This window comes from Erythrolamprus reginae, chromosome 5 (genome assembly GCF_031021105.1).
Source record: "Erythrolamprus reginae isolate rEryReg1 chromosome 5, rEryReg1.hap1, whole genome shotgun sequence".
Classification (NCBI taxonomy): Eukaryota; Metazoa; Chordata; class Lepidosauria; order Squamata; family Dipsadidae; genus Erythrolamprus; species Erythrolamprus reginae.
In genome coordinates, this window is record NC_091954.1 from 24,532,995 (window position 1) to 24,553,089 (window position 20,095).

At 37.3% G+C, this 20,095-nt stretch overlaps 1 protein-coding gene across 2 annotated transcripts in view; it reads left to right on the top strand.

Annotated features, from left to right (window-relative positions):
- The window catches only part of MCU (mitochondrial calcium uniporter), a 146,460-nt gene extending 126,713 nt beyond the window's left edge, over positions 1–19,747 (top strand). For both annotated transcript variants that reach the window (XM_070752269.1, XM_070752268.1), the window contains exons 5-8: positions 671–831; positions 9,727–9,930; positions 15,229–15,345; positions 17,813–19,747. In XM_070752269.1, coding sequence (XP_070608370.1) covers positions 671–831; positions 9,727–9,930; positions 15,229–15,345; positions 17,813–17,890 — 560 coding nt within the window. In that variant the 3' untranslated portion in view covers positions 17,891–19,747. The remainder of the gene's footprint in view (positions 1–670; positions 832–9,726; positions 9,931–15,228; positions 15,346–17,812) is intronic.
- Positions 19,748–20,095: the final 348 nt, after the last annotated feature.

A 20,095-nucleotide genomic window follows, 5' to 3' on the forward strand; every position in this document is an offset into this window, starting at 1 on the left:
ATAAAGGCGGAATACAAATAAGATGAACTGAAATAGAATATTTACCTGCTGTTTACACCCGGAAAAATATGGCATCCTTCACTTAATCCAGGCAGAAGAAGAGCATCATGGCTTCAAAATGTAAGGGACTGGTTTGGACAAAACTCAGCAGCATTTTTTCATGCAGCTGTTGATAAAAATATTGATGATGGAAATGCCACAGGAACAAGAAGACTTGTCTACTGATTGAATCCAAAAGCCAATTAATGTTAAATATCAAACACTAACATTTTCAAGTGACTTGTTTGCTGTAGAATGGATTTTTATCTTAACAAATAAAAAATAAAGGCAACATTAAAAGTATGGCCCAATTATCACATTTTAGATACTGAATTTTAAATGGAATTTTGGGCTTTCTTATTTTTGTAATATGCCAATCCAGCCTAGAAGAGTTGTATCAGTTTTTTTATCTTGGGATAATCGGCAAGCATAAGCTAAACTTATATTGGAACATTTGTTTAAAAATTTGCAGGAACATGAGTTGAGTTCCCATGCTACGGATTGAGTAATCCAGTTAATTCCATCCTGTTTTATTTGAATTTTTAAATTTCAGTCCTTCAGTAGGACTTTCTTCACAGTACCCTCATGCTCTGAAAAATAATGATATTAAAAGATCTGTGTTCTTCTTTAGATCTCTTAAGCCACGAAGATGCTACCACGTTGAATGATGTGAAGACTTTGGTTCAGCAGCTCTATACCACATTGTGTATTGAAGAACACCAACTGAACAAAGAGAAGGAGTTGATTGGGAGGTTAGAAGACCTCAAGCAGCAACTGGCACCCATGGAGAAAGTGAGGCACTGAGATTTGTTTCAGTAAGCTTGATAGATGAACAAAGAACCTGTATTGTATATTAATCTCCCCCCTCCTTTTTTTGCTGACCATATTATGTTTATTATGTTTTTATTTAGTTGGACTGAGTGTGTATGACTGTGTAGTAGATAAGTTTTTATAATGTATTTTTCAATTAGTTTTTTCATTTTTTAACATTAGATTTGTATCTAAATTGTATTGCTATTGTGTTGTGAGCCGCCCCGAGTCTTCGGAGAGGGTTGGCATACAAAACAAAATTATTATTATTATTATTATTATTATTATTATTATTATTATTATTATTATTATTAATGGCTTTCTTTGTAAAGGTTTTTTCATACGTAAAAACTTTTTCATATGTACATTTATTTCTTGGACTAATTTTAAGTGGCTTTATCTGTTCCTTATGTCTGTTACTGTATGTATTATAATAACTGATTTAAAATCATATAAAGAAAAAATAGACAACCACAAAGACAACCAATTTTTACAAGTGATTTCCTTGGCAGATGTTCTTGAACTAATTCTTCCATAGTGAGGCTTAACTATTAATAAATGGGTCCAGAGCTGAGCATTTCTGTTTAAAAAAACTATTAAAGGGAGGGAGGAGGAACCATGAGTTGCTATGAAGCACTGTTTCCTAGTTATTGAATCACGGTTAATTTACCCCAAAGTATAAAATTCTCAAATACTGTACGCACACACATGGACTCTTCTCGCGTCTGTATTGGCTTTGTTCATTAGTCTTTATCACAGGTTTTTTTCAACCTCGGCAACTTTTAAGATGGTGGACTTTAACTCCCAGAATTGGCTGAGGGATTCTGGGAGTTGAAATCCACCCATCTTACAGTTGCCAAGATTGAAAAACACAATAAGGAACTATTTTCCTGAGAGTTCCCATGAGAATCCAGGAATGGGTTAACTCGTCTGTTCTGCCTAGAGATTGAGCTGTAAAACTTGTGACCACACCCCTCTCTCCTTCCTCTCTGGCCCAGTTTCAGCTCAGTCTTGGCTTAGAAAAGACGTGTCAACTTGCCTTCTGGGGATACCGGTCTAGGAATAAGGTCTCTGTATTGTTTGGAGCTATTTTAATATTTGTTTATGTTTTGAAAATTTTGTTAAATCACAATTCCTGCTGTTGGACTATGTTTGGTGCACCAGAGTGTTATTAATGCACCGTGGAAAGGGAATAAGAAATTGGGATTGGCTGTTATTTCAAATAAAGGAAAAGGCTTATGGTTTATGGTTGCCCAGAGTCCAAAAGGAGTTGGGCAAGCTCATAAATCCATTAAATTAAATTTAAAAAATAATTAAATTAAATTAAATTATTAAATTAAATTATTAAATTAAATTAAATTAAATTAAATTAAAGGGTTAGATTTCTGTTTGTAATTAGAAGCCAGAATCGTTTGGCTGATTCCTTTTATTACAAATAAGAGAAGAATTCTAGTTCCTACAGGGAGACTGATCCAAGAGGAATTGTAATAAGGGAGAAATTCTATTCCTCTTTTGGAGAAGAAGCTTCTTTCTGGGAGTCGAAGACTGTGAAACACTCATCTAGTCAGGCATCCATATTTTTAACAGGAGACAAAATGAAGGATTTAGTGAGGTTTTTGCCAGAATAGAGTCATGTAAACATTCTGTGGACATGATGAAGTACTCTCTCCTTGGTTTATCTGTAAGCCTTCCCTTCTTTCTGTAAAATTTGGAAGAGAAGCCATCTTACTTCAAACTATTTTCTTTTAAAATGAAAAGGTGAGACCTGGGATATTAGAGCAAGGACTTTATTAGAGCATTGGAAATACGTGGTAACTACTGGGACTTCCGGTTTCGTCGAGGACCGCAGCAGAGTCTCTTGGCAGGGCTCTGCCTTGAGACTCCTGTCACCCTCCCAGAGGTCGCCCAAACGCGATCGGATCGAGTCCGGATGGCTCGATCCTAGAACAGGGGATTTCCCTCTGTCCGAGGAGCCATCGCCGAGGCTCCGGGGGCAGGGGGTCTGTCCTGCAGCTCTGGAGCAGGGAGCACCGGTCCTCTCGTAAGAAGACGCGGCCATTGCGATCCCACCAAACCAGCGGGAAGCAAGAAACATCTGAAAAGTGAAAGCAGAGATTAAAGCAATCCTCAGTGAAAAAGGAATACACTAAAGAAGCTACAATCAAGGTAAAAAGATTTTTTTCTTCTATGTTCCATGTTAAATAAGAAGATTGAAGTAAAAGAAAGCGGAGAATAAAAAGTTTTAAAAGAAGGCGAAAGAGAAAGTTGTTGAAAAACATTGTATCCAGGCGCAAATCAACAGCCGGAACTTATTTTTACTACTTTCACTTATTCTTTTGAATTTGGACTTGAACTGTTAAACACTTGAAAACAAGGAGAATTTGAAGGATTTCAAAATGAGACATTAAAAGGATTAATAGATATAAAATGACACTATTTGGTTGAATATTTTTTCCCCTCTTGAAGCAATTGGTTACAAAAATATTAGAAAATGAAGTCCAGGCTCGGATTTTTTTAGCGGAAGGATTAAGACTGCTTACTATCTAGTCACAAAACTTGAATAAATATATAAAAAAATATATTTTCCTTCTATTTGGGATTTTTTGTATTTGGATTATCTGATTGACCCTATTTGGATTACTTCGTTGGATTATTTCGTTTGGATTAACGGTGGTTTTGTCGGATACGTAGCGGAGAGGCTTTACAATTTCCCTTAAGCTGCGAGAGACGGATCGACTTCATTTTAACATTGGATAATTAAATTGCAATCGTTTGGAAAACTGAGATTTTATAAATTTTGAGAAGATTAAACTTTACTGTTTCTAGTTTTCAAATCAACGGGACCTTCTTTTAACCTACGCCAAAGTGTTTTCTACAACAGATTAGACCTTTAATCAACAAAGTATTCTATCACGACTGGAATATTAATAATTGGTTTTTTGCTTTTTCCTTCTTACAATTTTAAGTTTTGAATTTTAAACCCATATTACATTATAATTATCTTGGTTTTGTATATGCACTGTTAAAAACCCTTGGTATCCTGCTCCTCCTTAATTGAATAATATTCTTTCTTTCCTTCCAGATTGCCCTCTTCTTTTTACTCTCTTTTCCTTTTTTTCTTTATTTCCTTTCTTCCTCCTTCTCCTTTGGTTTTCCTTCTATTTATCCTCCCCTGCTGTGCCAAACCAATTTCTTTTTATATATATATAAACTCTGGATTTAGAGTAATAAGAATTTACGAGTTATATCCTGAACATTGAATTCTAATCGCACTTGTATTTGAACTGTATTCCAAATTTCAGTTTTTATTGTGGTTTGCCTAGGGTAATTAATTGTGTAGGTTTGGAATTTATAGTAATTTTCTACATATTGCTAACATAAAATAATATTAATTTCAAATTTTAAAATGTCAAGTACTTCTACCTACACCAAAACAATTAAGAAGCAGACATCTGTTGCATCGTCTCCCCAAGGCTCGCCTCTTCCATCCCCCGCACAGCCGGTCTTATCAGCAACTATGTTTACCAAGGAGAAGGACAAAGAGAAACCACAACAACCTTCGCTGGCCTCAATCCAAGAGACACTAACTGCACTAAATGATTTTATGCTTCAATCTCAACGCGATGCAACCCAACAGAGAGACGAAATAAAAGCAGAGATGGCTGATATGAAAGTAGACACAGGAGAGATGAAAGACCAGATGAAGGAGATCAAACAAGCCTTGAAAGACAGTGAGGACCGAATGAAAGTAGCTGAAGAAAAGGCGGAGAAAATGGAGAAAAGAATTGATCACCTTGAGGACAGAGCGGATTCACGTTACAGAAGATATGATGAATCAATCACACATCTGGAAATGCAACGTGCGTCATATGGGCTACGGTTTCAAAATATAATAGAAGAAAAGGATGAAGATTTAAAGGCCATTATGGCTGACATTATTGGGAAAATCCTCAAGATGGACCCACTTGAAATAATAAAAGAAATCGATGAAGCTTTCAGAACTTCGAACAGCTACATACGCCGTTTTAATCTTCCACGAGAGATTCACATCAAATTTGTAAGAAAAACCTTGAGAGATGACATATTGCACTGGTCAAGAACTGGCCAATTACAACACAAAGGCAAAGAAATAAAAATATTAAAACAAATTCCAAGACGTGTTCGAGAGACGAGAAGAGACTACCACTTTTTGACCAAACTCTTGATCAAAGAGAACATAACTTTTCGCTGGCTTATTCCACAAGGACTGTCATTGACATGGAAATCAACAAGATATAAGTTGGAGAATCTGGATCAAGCAAGAGACTTTTATGAAAATAGTGGAATAAGCGAAATGGAACAGTTAACAAGAGAACTGGAAGCAATGCAGGCGGAAGCCATGGGGGCATCTGCACAAGTGGAGGAGCAGGACCACGGGGCCAGAAGAAAGCAACCCCAGCGGGAAACCAAGAAGTACAATAAATGACCACATTGAGAGACTTAAAATTTTTCTCTGTAAATGTCAATGGATTAAATGAACCAAAAAAAAGAAAACAAATATTTTCTAAAATTAAGAACCAAAAGGCTCAAATTGTTATACTTCAAGAAGTACATATAAAAAAAAGTAATCGGAACTTATTGTTAAATAATAAAATTGGGAATATGTATGCTGCATTAGCAGATCAAAGGAAAAAGGTAGAATTTTGATTGTCCAGGTTAATATTGAACCTAGACCTCTTGCTATTGTCTCTATATATGCCCCAAACGATGATCAAATCGCATTTTATAAAAAACTACATCAAAAAATTATAGAGTTAAATTTGGAAAATATGTTAATTATTGGAGATTTTAATGCCATAACAAACAGGCAACTAGACCACTCGGGGGAGAAGAAAAATAATAAAAAGAAAAAAAAGAATTTACTACCCTCCACTTTTCAAAAAATGAAAGCAGAACTGTTATTGAATGATATTTGGAGGGAAAGACATCCTCAAAGAAGGCAATATACTTTCTACTCAAACCCCCACAAAATTTGGACTAGAATAGATATGGTGTGGGCTCCTAAATCAACAGCAGAGTATATACAAGAGGTGGAAATAGATGTTAATACTGTTAATAATAATTGGAAATAGATGTTAATACTGTTAATAATAATTAATAGATGTTAATACTGTTAATAATCCAGTTATAGTCTACATGAGAAATAGTAAAAAGCATTATAACTGGCAAATGAATAGAAATATTTTGAAAGAGAAAGAATATAAAGAATGGATTGAAAAGGAATTAAAAATATTTTTTGAAATTAATAAAAATACAGATACTACTCCCCAAAATTTATGGGATGCAACTAAAGCATACATAAGAGGATTAACAATATCCTACACAGCAAAATATAATAAAGATAAGAAAAGAAAATATGAACAACTAATGAATGAATTAAAACAATTAGAATTTATATCACAACAAAATATGAAAAATAAGGATTTGGGGAAAAAAATTAATTAAACATAAAATTAGACTGGAAGAACAAAATCAGACACTGGAAAAAATAAAAAGAGCTAAGCAACAATATTTTGAACATGCCAACAAACCAGGTAGATGGTTAGCATATAAACTGAGAAAACAGAGACAATCTAAATTAATTAAATATTTAGAAGACAAAGACGGAACAATAAAATATGACACAGAGGGAAAAGCAAACATAGTACATTTTTTTTTAAAGAATTGTACAAAGATGATAATATTGAGGAAGATGAAGTATTTAAATACTTAGAAAGTTCAGAGTTACCACAATTAACAGAAGAACAACAGGAGAGGATGGAGAGTCCCATAACAATGAAAGAACTCCTTATAACTATTAAGAAACAAAAAAACAACAAAGCCACAGGGCCAGATGCTATCCCAGCAGAGTGGTATAAAATAGAAAATGAAACATTAAGAAATAATATGCTCCAAATTTTTAATGAATGCAGGTTAGATGGTAAAATTCCCAAATCATGGTCTGAATCTTTGATAACCTTAATTCACAAATCAGATACAGCAAAGGAAAAAATTAAAAATTATAGACCAATATCATTATTAAATGTAGATTATAAAATATTTATTGCAATATATGCAGACAGGTTGAAAACGGTAATAAATAGTAAAATCCACTCAGACCAAAATGGTTTCCTGCCAGGTAGACAAATTAAGAATAATCTTAGAACAATTATTAATGTATTAGAATATTATGAGCAACATTCAGATAAAACATTATCATTAATGTTCTTAGATGCTCAAAAAGCTTTTGATAACGTTAACTGGACATTTATAAAGATGCAACTAAATAAAATGAGATTTGGCCCCAAATTTGTTAATTTAATAGACGCTATTTATTCAGAACAAACAACAAAAATTATACTAAATAACGAGCAATTGGAAGTGTTTAAAATAAATAAAGGAGTTCGGCAAGGATGTCCTATTTCACCCCTCCTGTTCATTATGACTTTAGAAACACTATTAATAAAAATAAGAGTAGACTCAAAGATAAAAGGGTTAACAGTTGGAAAAGAGATATATAAAGTCCAGGCTTTTGCAGATGATTTGACCTTTATAATGGAAGATCCGATAGTCACAGCACCAAGATTAATCCAGACAATAGAACAATATGGTAAGGTAGCAGGTTTGAAAATAAATATAAATAAAACAAAATTTATAACCAAAAACATGAATAAATCACAAGAAAGTAATTTAGAATGCATTACTGGAATACAAATAGTTAAAAAAGTAAAGTATCTGGGAATATGGCTAACAGCCAAAACAATAACATTAAAGAATGAGAATTATATAAAATTAATTAATGAAATTAAAAAGGATCTAGAAATATGGAATAATTTAAAAATATCCTTTCTGGGAAGAATTGCTACAATTAAGATGAATATCTTACCTAAGGTATTATTTTAATTTCAAGTGATCCCAATAAATCCAGGGGCAAATTTTTTCAAAAATCTAACAAATGTGGTTAGAAAATTTTTATGGCAAGGAAAAAAGGCAAGAATTAAGATAAATATGTTAGAAGATATAAAAGAGAGGGGGGGTTTTGCCCTCCCAAATTGGAAATTATACTACCAAGCAGCCGCCTTAACATGGATTAAAAATTGGATAACCCTAGAGGACACGAGAACATTAAAATTAGAAGGACATGATCTTATGCTTGGCTGGCATGCCTTCGTTTGGTATGATAAAGACAAAAATCATTCTTATTTTAAAAGACATACATTAAGAAAATACTTATTTGATGTATGGAAAGATATTAAGAAAAACCACTTCTTAACAATTCCGGACTGGGTTGCCCCATTAGACGCAATAATACATCCAAATTCCATCAAGGATACAAGAAAAATAAGATACAAAGATTTGTTAGATGATCAAATGAAACTAAAAACTAGAATTAAATTACAAGACGAAGGGATACAAATCGATTGGTGGCACTATGCACAGATTAGATCTAGATACCAGAAAGACAATATACTTTATATATTCAATAAAAACAAAAATTTGTTAAGTGATTTAATTACTAAAAATCAAAATAGGGTAATTGGGAAAATATATAAATATCTGATTGCTCACAAGAATATTGATTTAACATTAAAAGATAGTATGATACTGTGGTGCAGAAATATAGGCAAAGAAATAGATTTAGACACATGGGAGAAAGTTTGGATGTGCAATTGGAAGATGACAAAATCAGTTTCTTTGAAAGAGAATCAAATTAAAATGTTTTATAGATGGCATCTCCCACCAAGTAGAATAGCAAAAATGTTCCCTAAGACATCACCTTTGTGTTGGAAATGTAAGAAAGAAATAGGATCCTACTACCATCAATGGTGGACATGTAATAAAGCTAAAATGTATTGGAAAATGATAGAGAAAATGACAAAAGAGATTACAAAGCAAAAAATAGAAATTACCCCGGAGTTCTGTTTACTAGGAATTACTAACCAAAATTACAAAAAAGAAATCTTGTACTTAATCATACATATTTTTACAGCAGCAAGGATTATCTACGCGCAAAATTGGAAAGGGGAAAATATCCCCAAAGAAGAGGGAGTTATTACAAAAATATTAGACTGCGCGGAGATGGATATGATGACAAGACGCTTGAATGATCAAGAAGAAACGAAATTTTATGAAACATGGAACAATGTTTATGAATGGATAGATAAGAAAAAAAAAACTAATAATAGAAGATTAACAATAGGCATAGATACTTAGGTTTAAATCTTTCTTTTTTTTAATTGAGATTAATATTAGATTTAGTTTATATACATAGAATTGACAAGATTGTTTGACTTTATACTAGTTATAACTATTTTTCTTTTTTACAATATCACTTTTTCCTTACTAGATATTTTTGTATTAGTAGTATTGATTTACGCATTTAATCATGTATTCCTTTTTCTGTATCTGCATTTATACTTTTAAGAAAAGCGGGGATGATACATCCCCACATTCTATGTTAAATGTTTGTAAGTCTGTATGTTATTTTAAGAAAATTAATAAAAATATTGGGGGGGAAAAGGAAATACGTGGTAACTACTCAAAAAGAATGGAAAACGGGTTATTCTGCATTTGAACAATCTGTCATTTAGTCTCCCATCAAAAATATTAACATTAAAAACACTTCTGACTAGACCAGTATTCCCTCAATCTTAGCAACTTTAACATGGGTGGACGTCAACTCCCAGAATGCCCCAGCTAGAATGCTGGCTGGGGAATTTTGGGAGTTGAGGCCACCCATCTTAAATTTGCTAAGGTTGAAGGAACATTGGACTAGATAATCTGCTTGGGTTTTGTTTCAACTTGTATTAAAGGTCACTGCTCAATACTGTACTAACCCTGGACAATTTTCTTTTGCAGGCCAGGATGGAAATTTGCAGAAAAGCAGAGAAGAGGACAACCTGGCTACTGTGGGGTGGGCTGGCTTACATGGCAACCCAGTTTGGAATTTTGGCTCGGCTCACCTGGTGGGAATATTCTTGGGACATTATGGAGCCAGTCACCTATTTCATCACATATGGCAGCGCCATGGCAATGTATGCATACTTCGTAGTAACGCGTCAGGTAAGGTGGGCTTTGTGTTAAATTCAATTCTATGGTGATTTTTTTGGAAAAGGGATTCAGTGCAAGATCACATGAAGTGTCAATACCACTTTATAATGCCTTGGTATACCCAGTTTTGGTTGCCACGATGTAAAAAAGATGTTGAGACTCTAGAAAGAGTGCAGAGAAGAGTAACAAAGACGATTAGGGAATTGGAGAATAAAACATATAAAGAAAGGTTGCATGAACTGGCTATGCCTAGTTTAATGAAAAGAAGCACTAAGGGTGACATGATAGTGTTCCAATATCTCAGGGGCTGCCACAAAGAAGAGGGAGACAAGCTATTGCCCAAAACAGGTGAAGGTAGGCGAAGAAGCAATAAGTGGAAACTGTTCAAAGAGAGAAGCAACTTAGAACTAAAAAGTAATTTCCTGATAGTTAGAACAATTAATCAGTGGAACAACTTGCCTCCAGAAGTTGTAAATTCTCCAACAATGGAAGTTGTAAAGAAAATGTTGAATAACCATTTGTCTGACATGGTGTAGGGGTTCCTGCCTAAGCAGGGGGTTGTCCTAGAAGACTTCCAAGACTTTCAACTCTGTTATTCTATTCTATTCTAATTTATATTGCGCCTAGACAACATGACATAAATTCACTTCTGCAGAGGGACATGCTCTGTGGAACTGATGTGATTCGTTTTGCCAAGAAAAGCTTGAAGGAGAATAGCAATTGACTTCCAAAAGTCAATTACACAGCTTTAGACATCTCCCTTCTATTTTTAGATTGCTAAAGCTGCCTGCTCAGAAAATATTTGGGCAAAAGTGTAAGAGGAGCTGTTTTTCATCCTGCTGACTTGAAGAGGTTTGAAGTGATGCTTCAAGTTGAACTGCATCTCCTCCTCAAAATCTTCTTCAAAATTTTGCTGAAAAAGTCTCCTCTGCCACTTAAGAGAGCACCCTCTCAGAAAGTTAGTCTGGCAGAACAAAAGAGAGGTTGCTAAACAGGAAAAATGCAAATAATCTACTGAAAGAGCGAGTCCAGCAGTCACATGGGTTGCTCGCTGTCCAATCCGCATAGGACTGAGCCTTGTCTTTTAAAAGATTGCTGGATCGGCCCCTTCCCCAGAATTTGCTCGGTCCTCCCTCCGGCGGGACACGTGGTAGCTCGCTCCTCTCAATAACACCTTCCCTCCTCATTCTTCTTCACTCAGCAGATAAGCAAATTTTTCAATTTGCCTTTATTTATTTATTTATTTATTTATTTATTTATTTATTTATTTATTTATTTATTTATTTATTTATTACTTAGATTTGTATGCCGCCCCTCTCCGAAGACTCGGGGCGGCTCACAATACGTGGAACAAATCATAAATAATCTGACAAATTTAAAATATTTAAAGATTTAAAAAAGACCCCATATACTAACAGACATATACACAAGCATACCATATATAAATTAAACATGCCCAGGAAGAGATGTTTCAGTTCCCCCATGCCTGACGGCAAAGGTGGGTTTTAAGGAGTTTACGGAAGGCAGGAAGAGTAGGGGTAGTTCTAATCTCCGGGGGGAGTTGGTTCCAGAGGGCAGGTGCCGCCACAGAGAAGGCTCTTCCCCTGGGGCCCGCCAACCGACATTGTTTAGTTGACGGGACCCGGAGAAGGCCCACTCTATGGGACCTAATCGGTCGCTGGGATTTGTGCGGCAGGAGGCGGTCTCGGAGATATTCTGGTCCAATGCCATGAAGGGCTTTAAAGGTCATAACCAACACTTTGAATTGTGACCGGAAACTGATCGGCAGCCAATGCAGACTGCGGAGTGATGGTGAGACTGCTCTCGCAGCTGCATTCTGCACGATCTGAAGTTTCCGAACACTTTTCAAAGGTAGCCCCATGTAGAGAGCATTACAGTAGTCGAACCTCGAGGTGATGAGGGCATGAGTGACTGTGAGCAATGAGTCCCGGTCCAGATAGGGCCGCAACTGGTGCACCAGGCGAACCTGGGCAAACGCCCCCCTCGCCACAGCTGAGAGATGTTTTTCTAATGTGAGCTGTGGATCGAGGAGGACGCCCAAGTTGCGGACCCTCTCTGAGGGGGTCAATAATTCCCCCCCCCAGGGTGATGGACGGACAGATGGGATTGTCCTTGGGAGGCAAAACCCACAGCCACTCCGTCTTTATTTACAAGCTTGCCTTTTCGCGCCAGCTTTACTGGGCTTTACAAGGGAAAAGCCACGGCGCGGCTGCTACCGCAATTTCCACAACCGCCCTGCTTACGCCACTGCCGGATTGTATTTCCTTGGAAATCTACTAGGCTCGGAGGTTTTACTGGAAGTTAAATAAGAGAAAAAGGGCTTTTTTCCTCTGGCGGTGTGGGACACTTTAACAAGCTCTCTTGTTTGTCTCCTGGACTTTAGTCTCAACTCCCTTTTGTAAGATTGGTGGACTGTATTTATTCTTGGTGCGAAGGCCCTCAGCGCCCAGTAATTTCGGCACTTGCAGCTCGCCCACGCGTGAGATGCTTGATGCCATTAAGTCCACCGCGTGGCCCAGAGTAGGCTGTGAGACCCTCAGGCTATTTCTCCCTGGCTAGGCCTCAAAACCAGTGTGCCTTGGTTTATTAAATTTAAATAGTGAGGCCTGGCCCCTTCTGTACTCATTGGCATGACCTCTGGTTTTGTCCAGATTGCCTTTGAGCTGCAGACACTCCTGGGCCTAGGAGCTTGGGCCCCCTTCCTCTTGGGAATTTTTTTGACTAATCATAGCTTCTCCCACCCTTTTGGCTCAAGTCTTCATTCGAGCCACCACCTTTCGAGCCTAAGTCTACGGATTCACGAATTCTTGGGAAGGGGCGGATCCAGCAATCTTTTAAAAGACAAGGCTTGGTCCTATGCGGATTGGACAGTGAGCAATCCACGTGACTGCTGTACCCGTTCAGCATACAAGAAGAGCCGTCCAGGTAAGCGATCAACGCCTATTTTCCTGAAAATAAAACCTGGTCTTTTTTTTTTCATTTTTTTCTTTTTGCCACCAAAAAAGGCACCAGGTCTTATTTTGGGGTGTTGTCTTCCACTGACTCACCTCCCTGCAGTGGCATTGACAGCCCTGCCCAGCAGGAACCCACTGGTAGCCCACTTCTGCGGCTGCTTGCCAATATTTGCACGTGTCCCCCATCAGCCTCCATTTCACTGTCAAAGACCATCAGCAAACGCCTCTGCAACTGAGACATGGACTCTGGGTTGATGCACGCTTTGCCCCCGGCCTCATTGTTCTATCACAGGCCTTCAGGAAATGCCTCTGACAGCGAAACAAAGGCCGGGGGTGAGGCATGCAAGCAGCTGCCTAAGAAGTGGGCCAACAAGCCGAGGCAGGTGTTGGGGTGTGAGAGGCCTGGCTACAGCTATTTGTAGTACCGTAGAGTAGCTCCACCCCTCCATCCCTATTCTAGCTTGATTTTTACCCATGTGCTGGCCCCACCCCATGCACTCCAGAGTGTGTGGAGTTTCAACTAGGGCTTATTTTGGGGGTAGGTCTTATATTGGCCATGTGTGTAAAAAATCAAACTAGGGCTTATTTTCAGGGTAGATTTATTTTCAGGGAAGCACAGTTGTTTCATCCTTTGAAGTGGGAAGCTGAGAAAAAAATAGTTTTCATAAAACAGCTATGAATGGTATAACCCTTGAACCTTTGTAAGAGAAAAGAATCACTCAAGGCGTTGCTTTTTTCTAGTGGATAGATTTTTAAGGTTCTAATTTTGAACTTTAGCTAATTTTCTCTGGCAGTCACCTGTATTTTGTTTGAGATTTATGTATGGTTTTCATATTGTTGCAGAGAAGTTCAAAAACTCCTTTAATAGGTAAAGAATGCACTGAAGCTAAAGGACGAATGCATGGGGAGTCCTTCTCAGCTTATCCGTCTGTATAGTCTGGAGGACAGAAGGAAAAGGGGGGACATGATCGAAACATTTAAATATATTAAAGGGTTAAATAAGGTCCAGGAGGGAAGTGTTTTAATAGGAAAGTGAACACAAGAACAAGGGGACACAATCTGAAGTTAGTTGGGGGAAAGATCAAAAGCAACATGAGAAAATATTATTTTACTGAAAGAGTAGTAGATCCTTGGAACAAACTTCCAGCAGACGTGGTAGATAAATCCACAGTAACTGAATTTAAACATGCCTGGGATAAACATATATCCATCCTAAGATAAAATACAGAAAATAGTATAAGGGCAGGCTAGATGGACCATGAGGTCTTTTTCTGCCGTCAGACTTCTATGTTTCTATGTTTATTACATGCTCCTTTCAGACTTTTGTCTAAATTAGTAGGCTCATTTATGTTATGCTTTAAAAATGCAGGGCAGGATCCATGTTCTCCAAGATATTACAACAATATATTTAGATTTGCTTTTTGTATCTTAACCACAGTAGAATATGCACATTAATGGTAGGGGTGCTTGTCTTTTGGTTCCCATCATACATTTCCCTCTTACTCTGCTACTAGGAGTGTTCCCACTGATCATTGGTTTCCTGCTGCTAAGAGAATCAGAAAGTCAGACCAATAGCACCTAGACTAGCATACCGCTTCACAGTGCTTTACAACCCTGTCTAAGCGGTTTTTGGGAGTCAGCAAAATTAGCCTGCAATATACTGCATTCTAACCACTGCACTGCCACTATCAGAATGGGTAGTTAATTCTGATAGTGGTAATCCTCGACTTGTGGCCAAAATTTTCACTGCTAAACAAGACAGTTGATAAGTGAGTTTTGCTCCATTATATAGGGAGTAGCTAAGGGTGGCAATAATAAAAATCAAATAACCACATAGTTCTAATTCCTGTCCCTTGTCCACCATAACTTATTCTGCATTATTTACCCAAGCAGAGTTTCATTTCCTGCCTGCTGTTCTCTAACAAACTAGTTAATAATTTGTTTATTTATTATAGTAATTTGTAATATGTCACTCAAACTCTAGATGCTTAAATTACTCGACCACTGTGGAACAAAATTAAAATTAAATTGACTTAAGCTGTCAAGAATTGCTTTTGGTTGCATATTTGAAATAACAGTGTCTGCTACATTGCTCAATTCCTGCAAATAATAATAGAGTAAGATGATATATCAAAAAGACTTAATATATTATCACTATTCAGTTGATAATCAGATTTGCCTAGCATCACATGGCATATAATTTGTCTGTATTCCATGTTAAATTAATGTGGATACATATTAGCCAAGAGTTGAGCGTCTTCGTCTTTCAAATTGGTTATTGATAAATAAGTGTTCGTGTCTAAGATTTCAATTAATTTATTCTTTCATTCAATAGGAATATGTATATCCAGATGCTAGAGACAGGCAGTACTTACTATTTTTCCATAAAGGAGCCAAAAAGACACGTTTTGATCTAGAAAAATACAATCAACTCAAGGATGCTATTGCTCAGGTAATTGAAATAAATCTTTGGAAGAAATTGGGGGGAAATAAGACACTGTCCCACATTAGTTCTTGAAAATTCAGTAATTCTTTGATTTGCTTTCCTCATGTTTTTCCTATTTGTATTCCAAAAGACACTGTTATTTACAGCTAATTTTAAAATGTTAATATAGTTTTCAGCTCAGAATAAAGTTGAAATAGGTGATTAAACCTGCAGCACATTGGAAGCACTACAGGTAGTTCTTCACAACATTATTGGGATATTAAATGATCGGTTATTAAGTAAGTTATATCCAATTGACAACTTTTATTGTGTTCATTAAGCAAATCACAAAGGTGTTAAGCGAATCTGGTTTCCCCTACTGATTTTGCTTGTTGGATAACACCCTCCCCCGAAAAGGTTGCAAATGGTGACCATGTGACATCATAACTGTGATTTAAAAAAAAAAAAAAAATCACATGATTCCCAAGGTGCTACATTGGTTGTAAGTCATTTTTTCATCATTGTCATAACTTTGAATGGCCATTGAATGAATGATCGTAAAACAAGAACTATCTCTAGTATGTTTTCCAATGTAAAATAAGCAACCATACATTCAGAAATGTATGTTTTTGCCTGTGTGTCTTTTGATTATGTCTGATAATAAACTCCATTTATTTTGTCCACCATATGTTCGGGGGTTTCTAAGGCAATAGAGGGATGTGGTGGCTCAGTGGCTAAGACTCTGAACTTGTCGATCAGAAAAGTTGGTGATTCAAATCCCTAGCGCTGCTTAACAGAGTGAACTCCCATTACTTGTCCCAGCTTCTGCCAACCCAGCTGTTTGAAAGCATGTAAAAATGCAAGTAGAAAAATAGGGACCATATTTGGTAACAAGGTAAACAGCCTTTGGCGTTTAGTCATGCTGGCCACAGGATCACAGAAATGTCTTTGGACAGCGCTGGCTCTTTGGCTTTGAAATGGAGATGAGCACCACTCCCTAGAGTCAAGAATGACTAGCACATATGTGCGAGGAGAACCTTTACCTTTAAGGCAATAGAATATTTATTTATTTATTTATTTATTTATTATTTAGATTTGTATGCCGCCCCTCTCTGTGAACTCGGGGCGGCTCACAACAAGGCATAAACAAATCGTACAAATCCAAATAGATTCAAATAAATTTAAATATTTAAAAAAGTTTAAAAAAGAACCCCAATATATTAACAAGCACACACACAAACATACCATACATAAATTGTACGTGCCCGGGGGAGATATTTCAGTTCCCCCATGCCTGACGACAAAGGTGGGTTTTAAGAACTTTACGGAAGGCATGGAGAGTAGGGGCAGTTCTAATCTCCGGGGGGAGTTGGTTCCAGAGAGTCGGGGCCGCCACAGAGAAGGCTCTTCTCCTGGGGCCCGCCAACCGACATTGTTTAGTTGACGGGACCTGGAGAAGGCCCACTCTGTGGGACCTAATCGGTCGTTGGGATTCGTGCGGCAGGAGGCGGTCTCGGAGGTATTCTGGTCCAATGCCATGAAGGGCTTTAAAGGTCATAACCAACACTTTGAATTGTGACCGGAAATTGATCGGCAACCAATGCAGACTGCGGAGTGATGGCGAAACATGGGCATACCTAGGGAAGTCCATGACTGCTCTCGCAGCTGCATTCTGCACGATCTGAAGTTTCCGAACACTTTTCAAAGGTAGCCCCATGTAGAGAGCATGGAAAACAAATATATATATAAGAGCTACAGATAAGTAGCTACGGATGGATGGATGGATGGATGGATGGATGGATGGATGGATGGATGGATGGATGGATAGATACAGTAAATAGGTAGATATAGGATGTGTATGTGTGTGTGTGTATGTATTATATGAAGAAGAAAAAGGAATGGATGAAAAATTTGCAAGAGAAAGAAGTCTGTCCTTAGAATCACCCCATACCTTAAGAATAATTGCTCAAAGTTGTTTTCGATGGATGGAAGCTGATTTTCAGAATTGCCAGTTAGCCTTTATTTTACAATCCGATTACTTAAATACCTGCATTCTCTGATTCGTCCATATTACAATTAAAATGCAATAAATTTCAAGATTGGCTCAATACGGGTTCTGTTTCATCAGATCCACCATGGTTTGTTTCTTCTCAATATTGCCTTACTTAATTCCCTAGTATATTTGAAACTGTTGATGGACATTCCTTCCTGTTGGAAGTGTTAGTCTTGCTGCCACTGGCATTATCTCAACTTCCCAAGAATGTTACAGGCTTTGTTTGCAGCCGAAAATGGAGTTTGGGAGCCTGTTTTTGCTGGCAGAGTGCTTGGGCCTTGGCCCCCTGATAAGAGTATAATGTTGATCTGGCCACACCCACCCTGACTACACCTCGCCCGGCCTCCCCAAGGTCAAACACAACCCTGATGCATCCCTCAATGAAATTGAGTTTAACAGACTAGAGTATGATACTTATGTCTTCATTTTATGGATTTTTAGGCAGAATTGGACCTTAAGAGACTTCGGGATCCCTTACAGGTACATCTACCTGTCCAACAAATCAGCGATAAAGACTGACCGTCAGAGGACCCTCTCTATCTTGACCGAAGCGGCAGTTCTTTTCAAGCTCTTGCCTCTTTCATTAGAAAGCATTTCAGGTGGAAGCTGGAAGGTTTTCTTGCGGTGGAGGGTTTTTAAATCATTAAAACAGAGACCTTGACTGGGGAGGGGGTAATGTGTTCAGTCAAAATAATGATAATAATAATAATAATAATAATAATCAGGCACTGTGGAATGCTAAGTCTTTTCAAAGGGCTTAAAGATTGTCTCATTCAAATGTTTTTTCTTTTGGATGAATATATATATATATATTATAAAAGTTGGGCATTTCATGAAGAAATTGTATTGGGGACATATTTTTTCCAGCTTTACAGTGTCTGCCTCTTGAAGAAGCACTTGCAGCCTGCTCAGCATTTTTTTTAAATCTTTCAAATTATTGCACAATAATAGTGCGCTAAACAAAAGAAGGAAACAATCAAGCCATTTTAAGACACCGTGACTGGTGATCCAGATTGAAGTAATGTCTCCATTAACGTGCAATCCAAAATTGGTCCCTAGTGTGTCTTTTTTTTGTTTGTTTTGTAAAAGCAATGCAAAATTTCTTTTTACTCCACAAAAAACAAAACAAAAATCCCACCTAAAACATTTCCTTCCCTTGTCCGTTTACTGTCAAACCAATTTTCTCCTATACTGAAAGATTATTGATGTTATCAGTTTTATCCGGATCACAAACTGAATAATTCTCATTGTAGACATTTGAACATGGTAGTATTCACACATATCTTCTTCAGCTTCACTGCCCTGATCAACTTTTACACATAAATGGTGATGTTGCATGACAAAAATTGTTCATATACAATCTTAAGGGAGGAATGTTTTCCCCCCCAACTCTTTCTCCCTCCAAATAGAGTAGTCATCCGAATTAAAGCAAATCAAAGAGTTTGGGCCTATGGTAAGGCATATATGTATGCGGTATTTGGCTTGAGATCATGACGCTTTATGAAGTCCCTTTACAAGAGGGATGATTAAATATTATGTTCGCCTAGCAGAATAACTATGTCTTGATAAGCAAAAGACTATAGTTTCACTTTGATCCACAATCCCCCCCTCTTCTTTAAGTAGCTTTAAATGTACTGGCTGGTGCTGAAGGGTCAGCGTTTCTGCACAAGTAGCAGATGTAGCCCCTCCATCCCTAAAGGGCATGGGAGAAAGGCAGCGGTCTCCACCACCTGCTAGGAGCCCGATGATCTTGTCTAAGGAGAACATACAACCTGTGCTAAACAAATCCATGGGCGCCTTCATTGTCCTGTTTGATATATGTCCTGGGAAAGCAGGATAAGAGGTGGAAGAAGGTCTCTAAGCAGGTTCTCACAAAGCTTAGACTTTCCCTTCAGCTCACTCCTATTCACTGTGTCAAGGCAAGAGACTCCCATTTTCCGAGGAACCATGTTTTAAAGTGTAAAATAAATATAAACCAGACGCCAGGTGCCTTGCAAGACGGGATGGTCGCTCCTTCCTCACCCTCAATGGCATGTTGAGCTGAATGAATGCATGTTCCAAGATGTTTTCCTCTTCCTATTTCCTTCCCGTCTTTCTCCTTTCAATTATGTGGCAGTTTTTGGAAAAAAATTGAGGGGAAACCAATAAAAATTGTTTAAATTATCTGTTCATCCTCTTTGTATGCAGCATTTTTAAAAAGGGAGAACGCAAACAGTCCTGTAGCAGAATTTTCTTGAGTGTGTTTGGGGTGAAGGAGGGAGCATGGAGAAAAGACCTTAAAAATAATGAACATGTGTACAATCCTGTATCATTTATTAAATATGTATAAAAGAGAAATGTACTTCTGGAACAATAAATAATTATTCTGTTTTTGAACTGTTGCCGTGAAATTGTGTTGTGCCCAATTCAAGAGAGGGTCAAGGAACATGTGAACTTGGGTGTAGCAAACCTCCATTAATTCTGTCTATAAGCAAAATTTCTTGGGCTCTTGATGTGTGCCTCTTCAGATATTACAAAAATGCAGCACAAAAATATTTTCAATATAGGAAATTAATCCCACAAATCATGGCATTTCATTTTATTTACAGACTTTTAATATGTGTTTTATCTACATTATAGGTAGTTCCATAATGGTCTCTTTCTCCATCGTTCTCTCTCCCTCCCCCTGCCTCCCAGTTATTTAAGTATCAATTATTGATAAGTCATTCATATGTAGGTGATATC